Source organism: Pinus tabuliformis, chromosome 2_2 (genome assembly GCF_031772625.1).
Source record: "Pinus tabuliformis cultivar Carrire ecotype Pingquan chromosome 2_2, CPIR1, whole genome shotgun sequence".
In the NCBI taxonomy this organism is placed as follows: Eukaryota; Viridiplantae; Streptophyta; class Pinopsida; order Pinales; family Pinaceae; genus Pinus; species Pinus tabuliformis.
The window spans coordinates 383,657,745-383,674,661 of NC_142300.1; the positions used below are offsets into that span (position 1 = coordinate 383,657,745).

Genomic DNA, 16,917 nt, shown 5'->3' on the forward strand with positions numbered 1-16,917 from the left:
TGAACTTCCACTAAAATCTTTAGTGGTATTTCTGAAAATATGTCAAAATTATTTTGAAAAAAAACAATTTTATAATAATTAATTAAACTACACTAAAAACAAATATAAATTATAAAATTGATACCATTGTTAAAAATAAAAAGGAAAAAAGAAAACGAAAAATGACCAATTGTAGACACATAATACGTTACATCGTACAAATCCAACCAACTCAACATCTTACAAATTCAACCAACTATAAGGAAAATATAATATTTCTTTCAGGATGATAAAACATATAAGAATACACTAGAAAAATGGAAAATGGTGCAGCGGTGATTGCGTGATGATTGTAATTACAGTACACAATACTTGGAATTTGTCAGGGAACAATTTCCACAGGCACTTTGGCGGAACTTGGCTAAACTACGTCCATAAAGATTTGCACTAAAACTCTTATTCTTAATCGCCCCACTTATTAAAAACATACTTAATACACACACCTAGTAACAGTAACCGGGTCGCCATTATTCCTTGATAGGCACTTGATCGACGAGAATTTTGAATATTTGGTCCTTCACTTCCTTGTTAGATACGGATAAGCCGTCTCCGTATCTGAACAAAAATTGAAGTCCTCGTGTTATATTGAAAGTGAACTTCTTGCAACATAATGGTACACTGTCCTCCTTAAGATACTCCCGATTCAATTCCTCAAGGGAGAGATGAAGGATGCCCTTGATATGGTTTATCGCATTTTCCACGGTAGAATCAGGATTGTCTTTAATATAACAAGCTATACTTGAAGCCATCTGCCCGTGTTCCTTCTCGTCCTTCATTGCAAATAGTGAAGACGAATCAGTATTTTGCATAGAATTGTATAATACCTCGAAATCTCGATTTAGATGCTAAATAACTCGAAATCTTTCAAGTCGTCGATGAGTCTGACCGTAAATTCTGAGAGCTCCTGCATCTTAGACGGAGAATATATTTGCTCCAGAACGTTGTTTGGGAGAAGTTGACCCATCAAGAGAAGGGGAAACAAATTTAAAATACACATCCCTGAGCTAGTGCGCGCATTCTTTATGTACTCATTAAACGTGGGCACATGAGCAGTCGCTATCCATTCTCCTTCCTGCAAATAAGACCCAAGATAGCGCTGCCACTGAAAATACAACCAGGGAAAGTACATTAATGGTTAATCGTTAATGTGTTAATCTTCTTCCCCTTTCAATTAAAAAATCTCAAAAGGTCTTTTCCACCGTCAATTGGCTTCTTTGTAGGTCGGTGGAAGTAAAATTAAAAACTAATAACATCCCATTAAGCTAATCCCACTACAGAATCACATATCTTCCTAAACACATACGCTACTGCACTTTAGTGTGGCTGCCATATCCCGCTTTTGCACTTTGACGACTTGATCAGCCAATTCATTCGCTGTTTTGAAGAAAAACCGGAATGCAATTTTTATGTGGTCTGGAAGGTCATCTATCAGTGAAAGATCCCATCTGAAAATGGCACAAAAAATTTTCAAGGTATATAACAGGCGCAGAAAATATATGATTGGAATATTCTGAGAAACTAGAAATAACTCAATTGGCAATTTGCACAAAGTCTGTATAATTTGAATTCACCGTCTGACTGCCTCTGTGGTGGTTTTCAGTTCGTCCAAGAGACCGTGAGTGTCATAGAAGTCATCTAGAACAGCTGCCAACACACAAACTTGTGCGAAGGCAATTCTGCTTTGAGAGAATTCGGGCTCGAAAATGCATGTAGCCGCCCAGAAAACAAATTCCACGTGACGGATCCTATAGAAATTCAGCTGTGCAATTTCTGACTCTCGCCACAACCTACGCAGCACAAAAAAGTATTGCACAGGGTGAACTCTTATCATGATATGCCAAAATTCACAATGAGTATATATTTATTCTGCGTAATATTAACGAGTTTTATTTAATTACAACCACATTTAGGTATGGAGACTAATTTTTCCAGTAATATTAGGAAAATGTTTACACTGTGATGAATTTATTTGCAGATTGTTATTATGAATGATATTTATTTTTTAATGTTAATAATAATATGAAAAAAAATACCTGTGGTTCAGTTTTTGACCGGTCACAGATTCAAATTTTATGGGACATGTTGAGGATGGAGGTTATTTTTGGAGTTAAACTTATTAAGAAATCTAAAAATTTAATTTAATTTAATACAACGTAAATTGTGATAATAAATATCCTATTATGGATGAATAAGTCTTCTTCCATACCCAGAATTAGATTAAAAAGAATTACTAAAAAAACATTATGAATTATCAATAATAATTTTGAAATTTACCGAAGTGATTGGTCGGCTTTAAACTTACACTAACGGACTATTACCGAGATGAGAAATTGCAATATACTTACACCAATGTTAACTGCCAAAGCTCAGCACATTCAATGATCGATTATATTTTTAAAATAAGCTTATAAATATCTTTATTTTTTAAAATTCAACCTGTATTGAACTGTTAAAAAAACGCTCTCGACGCTATAAACTATGAAAATGGCAAGTACCGATCACTACCTTGTAATAAACTGTAACTCTTTCTGATGTATGCATTGCAGGATATTGAAGTCCAATTTGGCTAACTCCAGAACTTTTTGGTTGAAATTCGACCTAAATAAAAATTTGGAAAGAAGATTTAGCATGGCATTACAATTTTCGTAATTCGAAGATAAGTCTAATATATATAATTAAGAGGGCAAGTACTTGAGCCACGAGCTGTTTTGTCCATATATTTCAACTACAGCTAGGCCATCCTCTTTTTTTTTTTTTTTTTTCTTTATGCAAATATGTATACCTGCTGTTCGTTATCGAGGAGATTCATTAAGTAGGTTATTTGAGTTTGGAACTTGTCTAAAGTTCAATGTTTATTAATAAACGTTTTCACTTTCACCATTCAACTTAGGCTAGCCCAATATAGTGCGCTCTTTCACTTATACTGCCTAACAATATTAGAAAATATCTTGAAGCTTTACATCAAATTAATTGCAGTTGATACCACCTGAAGACACGTTATATCGATGCAGTCGGAGAGCACGAAATCCTAACGCTGTCGCATTAAGATCTTTGCAGGAATCGCTCGATCCCACTCCGATGCCCTTTTCGTTCCAACATCTACTCAGCTTATCAGTCAGCGTGGGAATCGAAAATAGCCCCAAAATCGGAGTGCACATAAATGTAAACGCTAAATTAAATTTATTTATCTGTCCAGATTCACATACCTGTAAACGTAATCTAGGGCACCTGTTTTTATTTCATGTTGAAAATGTCGATCAATTCCAAGGCATTCCAATGTGTCAACTATGTGAAGACGTTTGATTAGATCATAATTGCTATCTTCCATTTCGCTCAAAAGTAATTGCTTTATCTCCTCAACAAGCATTCCAACGCGTTCATAATATGCCGGTGCCTAATTATAGTTCAGTGCAATTAAAAAAAAACATAGAGAATGAGATAGATGCCATGATAGGCTCACAGGTAACAACCAAAAAAAACACTAAAAAGCAGATGACAGAGCTAGAGATAGGTGCCATGTGAGAGAGAGAGATTGAAAGTATACCCCATAGGGCGAGTTGAGGGATTGTATGAACTCATCGTCCCACACGTTTCCGTGGCGATTGGCCGTGCGTCGAGGGATGGAAAATTCATTGCTCATTTTGGTGGAAGCAGATTCAGAAATCTCAGCCATAACAGCACGCTTTGCTATGCGATTTACTTAATGAGTGGACCATAGCGGCTCGCTTATATATATACACGCCTAACACTACAATTTCCTGGTTGACATAAAAAAATACGAAGCCTCAGATGACATCGATGCTAAAAGAAAAATCGCACAGAATATTTGAGAGAGTTCGGAGTATCAGACAAAAAATTTGAGATAATTTCTATGCCCTCCCACTGATAATATTATAGTGTGAAATCGTCGGAATATTGGTGCTTTCAAGGAAATATGGATTATGCGCACGAGAAAAGCTTGAACGTAGCTAATTAAACTATGTCATATATTTTTGCAACATTCAGTCAGAGTAAAGTTAAAATTAAACTATATTTTATATATATTTGCGAAAGGTCGGCCAGAGTTAAGTTAATATTAAACTATATTTGTTGTAGTTTAGTGGAACGTCGTTATTTTCACTTTACCAAACAGGAGTAAGTCATCTCACATGAGGTGTGCTATGCCCTTACTAAGATGGAGATTAGGACCATGTGTCAAGGAGAGTTATGCAAATACTATCATTCCCATCTACTCTAAAAACCATAACATTTGACATATATCATCGCAAAGCATAACGAGCAAAACATCCAAGAGATTGAAGACATACATTCATTCATATGAAAAAAATTGAAGAGGCACATCCAACTAACACATTTAGAACCATAATGAAATCCTGCAACACTTCCCATTAACATAAAGCATCATTACATTCTGGCTCTATCACCATTCAAATAGGAAAAGGAGAGCGAGCATATAAAGTATCTGAGAGTCAGATAAACACAGAACCATGCTAAGTCTCATAGACTTAGTGGTAGCATCTCAACATATGAGATTTTTCTTCTCATTTCCTTTTCCTTTAGTTTTTATAAACTTCACTAGCCTGAACTGCCACTCACTTCCTCAGATGCCACACCCTTTCCTTCATGGTTTCTTCTGTGGCTCAGAAATCTCTCATTGATGACTGTTGCGGCTCAGCTGCACTTCCATGTCCCCATATTTTCCACTTACCAATCTTCAGTGTTGAATGGATCCTGGCAAATTTTCTTTCTTTCCTCAGTTGTTTCCTCCACCACTACCCTTTCGTCACACTCGTCAAAATGTGTCAAAAACTTTGCCCCGCAAAACAAAGTACCCAACAGGCCCCGACCACAATCAATTGACTCATTGCCGATTCAATCCTTTGTTTATGTTAATGTTTCTTCTTGCTACTACAGGGTTCCGACTTTTCCTACATATTCTTGAATCGTTTCTTCATGTGTTGTAGGTTCTCCTTCAAATGAAGGACCCAACTATGGGACAGATTGCTTGGCTACAATCTTGAATTGTGTATAAACAACAAGGGTTGACCACCAGGGATCCCTGAGGGTGCTATCTTGCTCAATAAATTTTGCGGTAACTTCAGTCGTTGATTGGCTCGGTCTTGCATTCAGTAGAGCATTCCACTAAGTATATTCTTTTGTGCAAAGTTGTTGTAGTTTCTAGAAATGGATCCTTGTTGATTGCTTGAGGTCACGAAGTAGAGCATTGGTTGCGTGCAAGTCATCCTTAATCTGCTAGATCTGCTTCTCAAGAAATCCACTCTTTGCAAGAATATCTTGTCACTGGTTGAGGTCGGGTGTGGTCAAGGCTTCATTGAAGAACTAGTGAGCATGTTGTCACAGAGTATATACCGATTGATTTTTCTTGGCCAAGAACCCTGACCAATCATGAATCTGAGTGAAGATTTCTTTCTGATGAAGGGATGCCTTCAAATAAGCCACATCAGTGATCTTCTGCTCAATGTCTCTGGCATACTGGGTGGCAAGATCATGAAGTGCGCTTTGGCTTGCTGCGATAGTCTTCTAAAGCTTCTTGTTTTCCCTAGTGTCCACCTGAAGGTAATGATGAAGTGGTGTCCACCTGAAGGTAATCGATTGGAAATTTGCACAAAGTATCTATAATTGGAGTTCACCTTCTTAGTCTCTCTATGATGGTTCTGAGTATTTCCAACGAAACATGAGTGTTATAGAGTTTATCTACAATCATTGAATGGTATGGATTTAACTTTCACACATTATTTTAAGATATTTTTTTACAAGTCACATATCAAAGGGTTGATATTTATGTGAAAATGGTTGATATTTATGTCAAAAATTGTTATGTCATTTTTGTATTTTTAATTAAATTGATTAATTTTTAAAAGATGTAAAAAAAATATGGGTTATGGTTTGTTTGGCATGTAGTAGGAAACTATGGTATTGACCCATGATATTTTAACAAAGCCTATATACATTTCAGTGATCTTCATAATAATATCAAAATAAATCTCCATCGTTCAAAATATTGTCGTATATTTAACCCATATACTAATAATATTGTTATTTAAAATAAAATTATACTGCAAAAAATTTTTATAATTTTTTTGATTTTGACAATATAAAATATATTATCAAATGCTTTTATCTCTATCAATATTTATCAACTATTTAATTTATATAATTATATATTCATAATTAACAAAAATAAATTTATTTTTTTTTCCCAATGAAAAATAAATGAAGAAAATTAATAATTAATGTTTTAACTTCCTCAAATTTTCTGTTTACACCTCGAATTCAACTATTTCGTATACATTCTAGAATTTTATATGATAACAAACCGTATTATAGGAAAATTTAGTAATTGCAGAGGAAAAATTATTCATTTAACACTTATATAATACTAAAAACGAAGTGGATAAAAATAATTTCATTTAACATATATTTGTACAGTATTTAAATATTATATGATAAGAAAATTTGGTAAATGAATATGAATGATTTTTTATTTAATAATTATTTATTAAGATAACTACATTAATCAATATGGTTGATATATGTGGATAGAGGTATGAGGTATAGACATATATCAATCACATGCACAATCACATTATCAAATATAGTTAAAAAATGTTGATAAGCATTAATGGTAGTAGTAGTAATAATAATAAAATTTATAGTCTAACTTATAGGCGAAATAATTATTTTTCAATGGAATTCACCAAAATTTGGCAATACAATTTCAACATTTTTTGCTCTTTAAAATACATTTTTAAATGCATAAATGATTTAGAACCCTGGAAAACCATTGGGACACCCAAATTATGCATATTAAACAATTTAAACTCAAGTTTAACCGGAAAAAAAATGTTGTAAAAAAGGTCATTTAGTCTATAAGTTAGACTACGCCATAATAATAATAATAATAAATAACTATTATAATAAAACTATTAATTTTATTATTATAACTAATAATAATTATTAATTTATATTAATTATTGCTAATTAGTTATTATTATAATTATTTTAAATTAATTATTGTTATTATTAAGCAATTATTATTATTATGATTATTGTTATTAATTAATATTAGTCATATTTTTAATAAATATTATTATTTTTATTTTCGATTTAGTTTTCGGAGAAATCCCAACTGGGATCCATATCAGGACAACTTGAATGCTTGATAGAAGAGCTCAGCTCAGAGATTAAATAGTAATGAGGAGACTAAAATGAGATGAGGGTCGGCTCTCAATATCTGATGATGACAGTTGGCTGCTACAAATTATTTTAATTAATTAATTAATTTTTTTATTTTATTTTACTTTTTTAATAATAAAGATTGATCATTGTAATTAAAATTTTATAAATATCTAGATTAATTAATAATAATCTTTTAGTAATTAGTTACTTTTAATATAATATGATAGTTATTATTAATATTACCTATATTATTAATTATTATTATTATAAATGATAATAATAGTTATTAATAATATTACTTATATTATTAATATTACTTATATTATTATTTTTTTTCTCTGTAAGACTAGGCTAATTAGACCTTTCAGAGTAGCATCATTACAAAATTGGGACATCTGAATCGACATAGCCAGCGTTTGAATCGACACAATAAACATGTAAACCGCCATAATGGATATGTGAACCGACACGATGGACAGACAAACCGAGACGATGGACACATAGACTGACACGGCGGACATATAATCCGACATCGATGACACATAGACAGACCGACAGAGAGAGCAGTAAGTTGAAAAAGAGCATGAAAGACAAACAGAGAGTTGCTTTCCTGGCAGTGGAAGACAGAGTGACGGAAGTGCTAGTCCTCATCGGTTGTATGGGGCTCATCCTTCGCCGGTCCTTTGAGCTTCTGTGAGACCTCCATATCCGAGCGCAGCGACCTCTGAACCGGCTCACTGGGGCCAACTTCCTCAGCTTGAGTGGCTTGGGGAGAGTCTGCTTTGGTTGGCCTCCGCATATCGACCGTGGGAACTTGCATATCAGCCACTGGCACACCCAGGTTGTTCATAGGCCCTCTGAGAGTGCTACAGTGTTCCACCATGACGGAGACGATAAGAGTGTTGTTCTCCAGAGTGCAGGCGATCCGGTAGCGAACAGCTGGATGCTCCAAATGACCACAATCCGGAATTTCTCCCCACCCACGCACAGTGCCGCATCCGACAAGTCTGTTCGAGCCTCTGTTATGCTCAGAAGTAATTTCCACCGAGGAGGAAGGCGAATTGACTGGTCGCTGAGTGGCAGAGCGGCCCCTGGAACCTCCCCGGCGACTGCTCATCCTGAGCCTCTCCCTTTGCATTGTCAAATTACCCTTCGGACAAGAATTCCTCTGAGTAATTGTGAACTGAGCCAGAGAATGTTCCGCCTCTGCCAACGTCTGCTCGGATTTCTTGCAGGAATGAATCCAGGCGACCTGGGGAGCGAAGATATTGAGCGCCATTTGCCTCGATCGCAGCTGCACAATGAATGCCCTCTGAACCAGCAATAAAACCAAATTAACTGAGCCTCCCATCGCATTTAATTCCTTAGTGTTCTGGTGTGTCGTGGCTCGTCCGGGCTTACACCTGCCCACGTGATGAGCCACACCCAACACCTGCCCATCACGCCACTTCATCACCCCCATCCGGGAAATATTACTTATATTATTAATTATTATTATTATTTTTATTAATATAATAAATAATAATAATAATAATTAGAATTATAATTTAATAATAATTAGAATTAATGATATTAATGTTAAAAATATTAATCTTAGAATATTGTATTAATATTTAATTTTAATAATAAAGTTTGATCATTAATATTTACTGTTATATATTATTAATATTAATTGTAATTATTATAATTATTATCATTAATTATTATTATTAATAATAATTAGAAATAATAATAATAATAATAATTATTATAATATTATTATTATTATATTATTATTATTAATCTTATTAATCTTATTAGTAATATTATTATTAATATTATTAATAATAATAATATTATTATAATTATTATTATTTTTATAATAATCTTGTAATTATAATATTATTATCATTATATTATTATTATTATTATTATTATTATTATTATTATTATATTTAAATTAATAAAATGAGTTAGATTTTTCTGATTAGGGGAAGCTAGCTTCCACTAATCTCAATACCATTGTCTCTGTTCAGATTATGCGGGTGCTTGATAATTTCAAGGGCTTCTCTGATCTTTCATCTATGGTGTTGTTCTTCCCTGGCGATAATCGAGGCGCTCTCCAAGCAGACATGGTGCTTAGTCTTTGAGGAGTGCTCTGCAAGGGCGGAAGTACGAGATCTTTCATTCCTAATATCATCTCCATGTTCTTTGAGTCTGGTCTGCAGAGAGCGACCTGTTTCACCAATTTAGCTTTTTCCACATGAGCAATCAATTTTATAGACCCCTTTAAGTTGATGTCTATCAATATCATCCTTGACAGATCTCATACCTTGTCTAATAATTCCAGGAGCAGAGAATTGCGTGCTTATGTTTTTCCTTCTTAGGATTTTCGCAATCTTATCTGTAACCCCATGAATGTAAGGTAGAAAAACCTTACCACTCTGACATTGATCTTGGGCCTTAGGTTCATGAGATAACATCCTTTTCTCGGCTTTCTGAATTGCTCTTTTAATCTCATTTTCTTTGTAGCCTATACTCTTGAAGGTTGAGCTTAAATGCTTCTTTTCTTCATTCAGATGATCGGCGTCAGAAATTCGAAGGGCTCTGATAGCAAGAGTGTTAAGAACACCAAATTTTTGCGTTGGATGATGGTGGAAATCAACATGGAGGTAGTTTTCTGTATGGGTTGATTTCCTGAAAACTTTATGCCCTATGGAGCCATCCCCTTTTCTCATGATGAGAATGTCTAAAAAAGGAATGCTCATGTTTTCTTCAAGCTCCATAGTGAATTTTATTTCAAAAGTGATGGAATTTAAGTGAATAAAAAACTTGTCAAACTCTGATTTACCATGTGTCCATTTTATATTGGTATCATTGACGAATCGTTTCCACCATGCTGGCTTCAAAGGGTAATATTCTAGGGCTTTCTTTTCAAAATATTCCATGTATAAGTTGGCCACAATTGGCGAAAGGGGGGATCCCATTGCTACTCCAGAGGTCTTCTCATAATATGTTCCTTGGAAGGTGAAAGCTGTTGATCGCAAGCAGATTTCGGCCAATCTTGCAGTCCTAGGATCAGTAACATCTTTTATAACCTGAATGGCTTCTTCAAGAGGAATCTTGGTGAATAAACACACCACATCAAAGCTAACAAGGATGTCATCACGTTCTATTCTCTTATTCTTAATAAGATTCACAAAGTCAAGGGAGTCTTTGATGTAAGAATCAGTGTTTCCAACAAGGGGCTTGAGGATTTTAGCAACATACTTAGCGAGCTCATAGGTTGGGGATCCAATGGTATTGACTATTGGTCTAAGAGGGACTCCATCTTTATGGATCTTGGGAAGCCCATAAATCCTTGGGATGCATTCGCAAGAGGGAATTAATTTCTTTTTTAATTTATCATCAAGATTGGATTCCAAACTTGCCCTTTTCACCTCTTTCATAATCTTGGGGATGGGGTTGCTGCTAAGTTTCTTATAACTACCACATTTTAGGTGTTCATTCATTTTGTGAATATGATCTTCTTTACCCAAGATTACGGCTGCTCCTCCCTTATCTGCCTTGAGAACCACAATTTTATCATTGTTACGTAGGGATTTGAAGGCTCTTTGTTCTGCTTTACTCAAATTACTTTTGGGAGCTTTGGCCTTTCTCATAATAAGGGAGCACTCTTGTCTTAATATCATTATTAATAATATTAATAAATTAATAATAATAATAATAATAAATAATGTAATCTAACTTATAGACAAAATGACCTTTTTCATGATGGTTTTTTTCATTAATTTTAATGGAAATCTCGTAGAGATTTTTAAAAATTTAAATTTAAGTTGTTTAATTTGTAGAATTTGAGTGCACAAGGGGGTTTTTTAAGGTGTTGAATCCATTTATATTTTCAACAATTCATTTTAAACAATAAAAAAATCACATGTTTTCTTGAATTTTTTACCGAATTTCATTGAAAAAGTTGATTTTATCTTTAAATTGGACTATGCCATAATAAATTAATACTAAAAAATATTTTTAATAAATAGTAATATTAATTAATATACATATCAATATTAATATTAATAATTAATATTACTAATAATCAATATTAATATTAATTTAAAAATATTACTATTACCATTAATAAATATTAATATTACTATTACCATTATTATTGGTTTTATTAATTAATATTATTATTTTTAATAATAATTATAAACTTAAGGAATAAATTCTAAAACCCTTATATATTATAAACTCAAGGGATCAATATTAAACTCAAAGGGATTAATATTATAAACTCAATGTATAACATCCCTAAGATAAATATTTTAAACCCTAAAATAAACATGGTTCACTACGGTTCATTTTCATATTGTAAATGTCATTTTATTTTTGGGCTTCCTCGGAAGGTTTTAATAGCGGACTAAACTGTATTTCTAAGTGCTTGACTCTGGTGCTTTATGGACTTGTCACTCTGAATTAGTTAATGCGATTTATATTATCATCACAGTTGCTTGTATGTGCTCTCATGGTTTTATGCTACGGCGGAAGTGCCATTGTCTTTAGAGAAAAACTAATGTATGTTGTTTGTTCTGATTCGACTTATTGTTCCTTTTCGAGCTGTTAAGGAAGTCTGTTCTGTTTTCGACATATGGTTCCTTACTGTCGATATGCATTGTTTATAATGAAAGGGTTATGGTTATTGTTGAGAATATGTGTTTTAGTTGTTTTGAACATTAGATACTCCTTCTGCTGTCGCATTTGCTACTGCGACTATGGTAAATCGTGCGGTTTGCATTTTCATTGTTTTCATTAAATAAAGATACAGTAGAGTCTGGTTCTGGTTCATAACTTTCTCGAACTTTTCACATTCTTACAGTTTAATAGTTACCTCTGTCTATATTTTTTTTTAGTTATATGCAGTGGTTTTACACTTTATGCAGACTGTCTATTTGATATAATCTCATATGGCCTTCTAAATTCTTTTAATGCACATTCACACCGTAGATATTAAGGTGTTTAGTTCCAGCGAGTGTTTCTCACTTCTGTTCTGGTAACCCTAGCTTGAGGCCTATTATCCTACTCTCCTCTAAGATGAACAAACTCATGTCGTCAAAAAAAGTTATCTATTTTCTTTATATATATACATTAATTCCTCGGTACTATATAAAGTGCAATTTGACCTCCGTCTTGTTTTTTTCTTGGAGCTACCAATAAACATATCAGCATCAGGGTTCTTCTCAACAGTCATCTATTAATATTTTTGTAATATTTGTTTGAGCCGGGTAACATTACAGCAAGCATAATAATGATATAAGAATGTATATTTCTTTTTTTTTAAATAATTTTCACAGCCATTCTACTGTATTTAGGCTACTGTAATTTTCAATTAACAATAATATCTATATTCACTGTTGAAATGATTTCTCCAGAAGTTGCTACATACTTGGTCCGCCTGGTTTGTAGTTACGCTTCAGAAGTTCAGGTATATTCTTTGTTTGCTCTTGACCACCCAACCATGAGATCCATTGCCAAGACTGGAATCTCCCCCCAAGCTATCTTGTAGGCCCAAAGCCCTCAACAAGATACATGCAACTTGTGCCAATTTTCCTCTTTTCTTTTTTTTTCTTCTATCTGTCCTTACAGCATAGAATTTTTGTCTCTACCCCCCTTTTCCCTGGAGGCCTCTCCAGTTAGGGAGGGTAGTTTCATGCAGTTTTCATAACTGATTTCCTCTTCCAATCTTCCTTTCAGAAGTTGCCAGAATTTCAAGAAGTATATATTCCTTTTTAATATATATTTTAATTCGCAATAATAAAATAATATGATTAAAGTTTTTAAAAACAGTCTTTCAATTCTATCTTTTACCACAGTAAAATTCCAATATTTACATTTTCCGGGGTCATCACATCTCCCCCTCCTGAGATTGGACATCGTCTCGACGTCTTATTTCCACAAACAATTCCGGGTAAGCATTTTTAACGAGCTCTTCATCTTCCCAAGTGGCCTCATCAAGCCCATAGTGTTGCCACTGCACTTTAACTTGGGTAATAGCTCGCTTCCGCAGCTGCACTTCTCTGCGGTCGAGGATGTTCAGTGGCTCGACCAGAACCTTGCCTTCCGGTTCGACCTGCAATCAACAACATTTCCAGTCATTTCCTTTCTAGAATAAAATTTTTAATTAGATCAACCGGATTAGTTCTTACCCATATATCCTGCCATTTGATCACATGTTTAGGGTCGTAAATGTATTTTTTTAGCATAGAAACATGGAAGACATTGTGGATTCTAATATGGCTTGGCAGGGCGAGTTGGTAAGCTACCGGCCCTACTCTTGCCAAGACCTGAAAAGGTCCAAAATAACGGGGTACAAGTTTGGCATAACCGCTCCATTGCAGGGTACTCTTTCAGGCTTGGATCCTCACATAAACATGGTCACCGACCTGGTATTCTTTGAACCTTCTTTTCTGATCTGCAAAGCTTTTTTGTCTGTCCTGAGCAACCTTTAAATTAGTACGTACCCTTTTTACCATGTCCTCCATTTCTTTGATCATTTCTTGCCCCAATTCTAATTTATCCTCAGGTCCACCCCAGCTTGAGGGTGTACCGCATTTCCGCCCATACAAGACTTCAAAGGGGCTCATTTGTGTTGACGTGTAATATTCGTTATTATATGCGAATTCAACCAAATGTAAATATTCCTCCCACTGGGTTGGTTTCTGCATTACGCATGCTCTTAACATGTCCTCCACCACTTGGTTCACTCGTTCTGTTTGACCGTCGGTCTGGGGATGATAGGCTGTGCTGAAATTCAGCTGTGTTCCCAGTTTGGTAAACAATGCTCTCCAAAAGGTTGACGTGAATTTTACATCACGATCATATATTATTATCTTCGGAAGTCCATGCAGTTTGAACACATTCTGCATAAAAATGTGAGCAATTTGCACAGCCCTGTAAGTGGACTACACGGGTATAAAGTGTGCTGCCTTACTCAGTTTGTCTACCACTACCATAATAAAATCATTGTTCTTCTTTGTCCGAGGCAATCCTGTTATAAAATCCATAGAAATAGTTTCCCATTTGCACTCCAGAATGGGTAAAGGTTGTAATAGCCCCGTTGGGTGCAAATGCTCCGCTTTAATCTACTGACACTCCAAACACCGTGCTAAGTATTCAGTTACATTCTTTTTCATTCCTGGCCAATGGTATTCTTTTCGGAGTGTGGTGATCATCTTTTGGTATCCCGAATGTCCTGCATAATGGCTGATGTGAAACTCATCCAAAATCAGATTTTTAAGACTATCTTTATTAGGTACATACAGCCTCTTATTATAATACAGCATTCCAGCATCATCTAATTCATATCCCTGCTAATTTTTTCGCTGGAAAGTTGTACCTGCTGTTTTATTTGCTGGTATTCAGCATCTTGATTTGCTGTTGTTTTTATCATTTCAATCAAGGGATTCTTCCATTTACTGGACGAAATTTCATACAAGCATTGCACCTTCCGAATTAATGCGTCGGCCACGCGGTTCTCCTTCCCTTTCAAGTGCTTAATTTCAAAGTCAAATCCACTTAAAAAATCTGCCCAGCGGGCTTTCCTCGTATTTGAGGTAGGTTGGCTGAAGTAATTTGTCAGGCTGTGGTGGTTTGTTAGCAACAGAAATTTTCTCCCCATGAGATAATGCTACCACATTTTTAGTGCGTGTATGACAACTGCTAATTCTAAATCGTAGGTAGAATATTTCTACTCATGCTCCTTTTAGCTTTCTTGATTCGTAAGCGATCACTCTTCCTTCTTGCATCAATACACTGCCCACACCCTCCTTACTTGCATCTGTACGTACCACGCAATCCTTATTAGGATCAGCTATACTCAAGATGGGTGCTGTGGTGAGTAAATGTTTAAGTTTCTTAAAGCTCTGCTGACACTCTGAGGTCCATTTGAATACCCTTCCTTTTTACTGTAAGAAGGTGATAGGGTATGCTACCCTTGAAAAACCTTCCACAAATCTTCTATAATAACCAACTAACCCCATAAAGGAACTGATATCTGCCACATCCTTTGGTACGAGCCATTCCATTATGGTCCTTGTCTTTTCAGGGTCCACTGCAATCCCCTCTTTTGTGATTATATCGCCTAAATACTGTATTTCCTCCTTGAAGAAATCACACTTGCTGAACTTAGCATACAACGGGTGCTCTCGGAGAGTTTGTAGCACTAACCTGAGATGCTCCTCATGCTCCTCCTTAGAACGAGAGTATATCAGAATATCATCAATGAATATCAGCACAAATTTATCCAAGAACCCATGAAACACGCTATTCATTAAACACATAAAGGTGGCGGGTGCGTTGGTTAACCCAAAAGGTAGTACTACAAACTCGTAGTGCCCATACCGTGTCCTGAAAGCTGTTTTAGCAATATCTTCCTCTTTAATCCTAATCTAGTGGTAACTTGATCGCAGATCAATCTTAGAGAACATTGTCGCACCCTTCACTTGATCAAAAAGTTCATCAATCTGAGGTAAAGGATATTTATTTTTGATCGTAAGCTTGTTCAGCTGACGATAGTCTATACACATTCAAAGAGTTTCGTCTTTTATCTTGACAAATAACACTGGGGCTCCCCATGGAGATACACTGGGGCGAATATAATTTTTGTCTAGCAGCTCTTGTAGTTCCTTTTTTAATTCTGTCAATTCAGGTACGCTCATTCTATAAGGTACCTGCAACACTGGTGCTGCCTCGGGTGTCAATTCGATGGTAAAGTCTATATCTCTTTTAGGTGCCAGCCCAGGTATCTCCTCTGGAAAAACATCCACAAATTCTGGTATTACGGGAATGTTTTCCAGCGTGGCTATTTTATCCTTTGAATTTACATAGCCTACCTGAATGGCATAAATTTGACATCTTTTTTTGATACATTTAGCTAGTTTGGATGCAGTGATTGGCCGAATCTGCATGGGGCGCTTAATTCCTTGCATTTCCTGCTTCTCTCCAAAGTCATCTTTGTAATAAATGGTTTTCGTTTTGTAGTTTACTAGTGATCAGTGTTTCTCTAACCAATCCATCCCAATGAGAACATCATATGAGCCCAAAGGAAGTACATTCAAATTTGCCACTACTGGCTGTCATGCTATGGTTAAAGCAGTTATTATTTTTTTCCAAAACTCGACTCTTGGCCCCCATAGCTAGCTGTACCAGCCATGGACTCTTGAACTTTTCAGGTTGTAACTTACATTGTTCTACTATCTTTGGGCTAATATAACTTAAAGTAGCTCCTGGATCAATTAGAACAGCTATAAAAAGATCTGAAATTTTACCTTCAAATTCCACCATAGTCGGTTGGTATTCCACTTGACGATCATCGAGGGCTGCGTTAATCCTTGGTACGCTACGTCCCACATCGCCAATGGTTGATGCTTCATGAATATGAGATATCTGATCAGTTCCTTTTTGACGTAGTGTGCTCCTCCACAACCCCAGCATTGAACTGGAGGTCTGGCCATTCCTTCTCCCTCCAGCCTAACAAGCTGTTCACTCACTCTAGATTCACTGATTGGCTTATACCTGAGTGAACCTCTTTGTATAGTTCTGTTGTTCTGCCCTTTACTAACTCCCCTACTTCCACTGCTGCGACTTCCTTTACTGTTCCCAACTGTTTTATTACCTCTCTTTTCATTCCATCTTTTATTTGGA

At 35.3% G+C, this 16,917-nt stretch overlaps 2 protein-coding genes across 2 annotated transcripts in view; both read right to left on the bottom strand.

Moving 5' to 3' along the window:
- Positions 1 to 247: 247 nt before the first annotated feature.
- The window catches only part of LOC149192864 (delta-selinene-like synthase, chloroplastic), a 34,374-nt gene continuing 17,704 nt past the window's right edge, over positions 248 to 16,917 (bottom strand). The window contains exons 6-10 of the mRNA XM_089406480.1: positions 2,545 to 2,637; positions 1,611 to 1,826; positions 1,343 to 1,484; positions 890 to 1,141; positions 248 to 806 (exon numbers count right to left, since the gene is read on the bottom strand). Coding sequence (XP_089262606.1) covers positions 507 to 806; positions 890 to 1,141; positions 1,343 to 1,484; positions 1,611 to 1,826; positions 2,545 to 2,637 — 1,003 coding nt within the window. The 3' untranslated portion in view covers positions 248 to 506. The remainder of the gene's footprint in view (positions 807 to 889; positions 1,142 to 1,342; positions 1,485 to 1,610; positions 1,827 to 2,544; positions 2,638 to 16,917) is intronic.
- LOC149192865 (delta-selinene-like synthase, chloroplastic) lies at positions 2,861 to 3,722 on the bottom strand. The gene is made up of 3 exons (XM_089406481.1): positions 3,584 to 3,722; positions 3,246 to 3,433; positions 2,861 to 3,138 (listed from the first exon to the last, which is right to left on the bottom strand). The coding sequence occupies exons 1-3, from the start codon at positions 3,710 to 3,712 to the stop codon at positions 3,006 to 3,008; spliced, it is 450 nt and encodes a 149-aa protein (XP_089262607.1). The 5' UTR covers positions 3,713 to 3,722; the 3' UTR covers positions 2,861 to 3,005.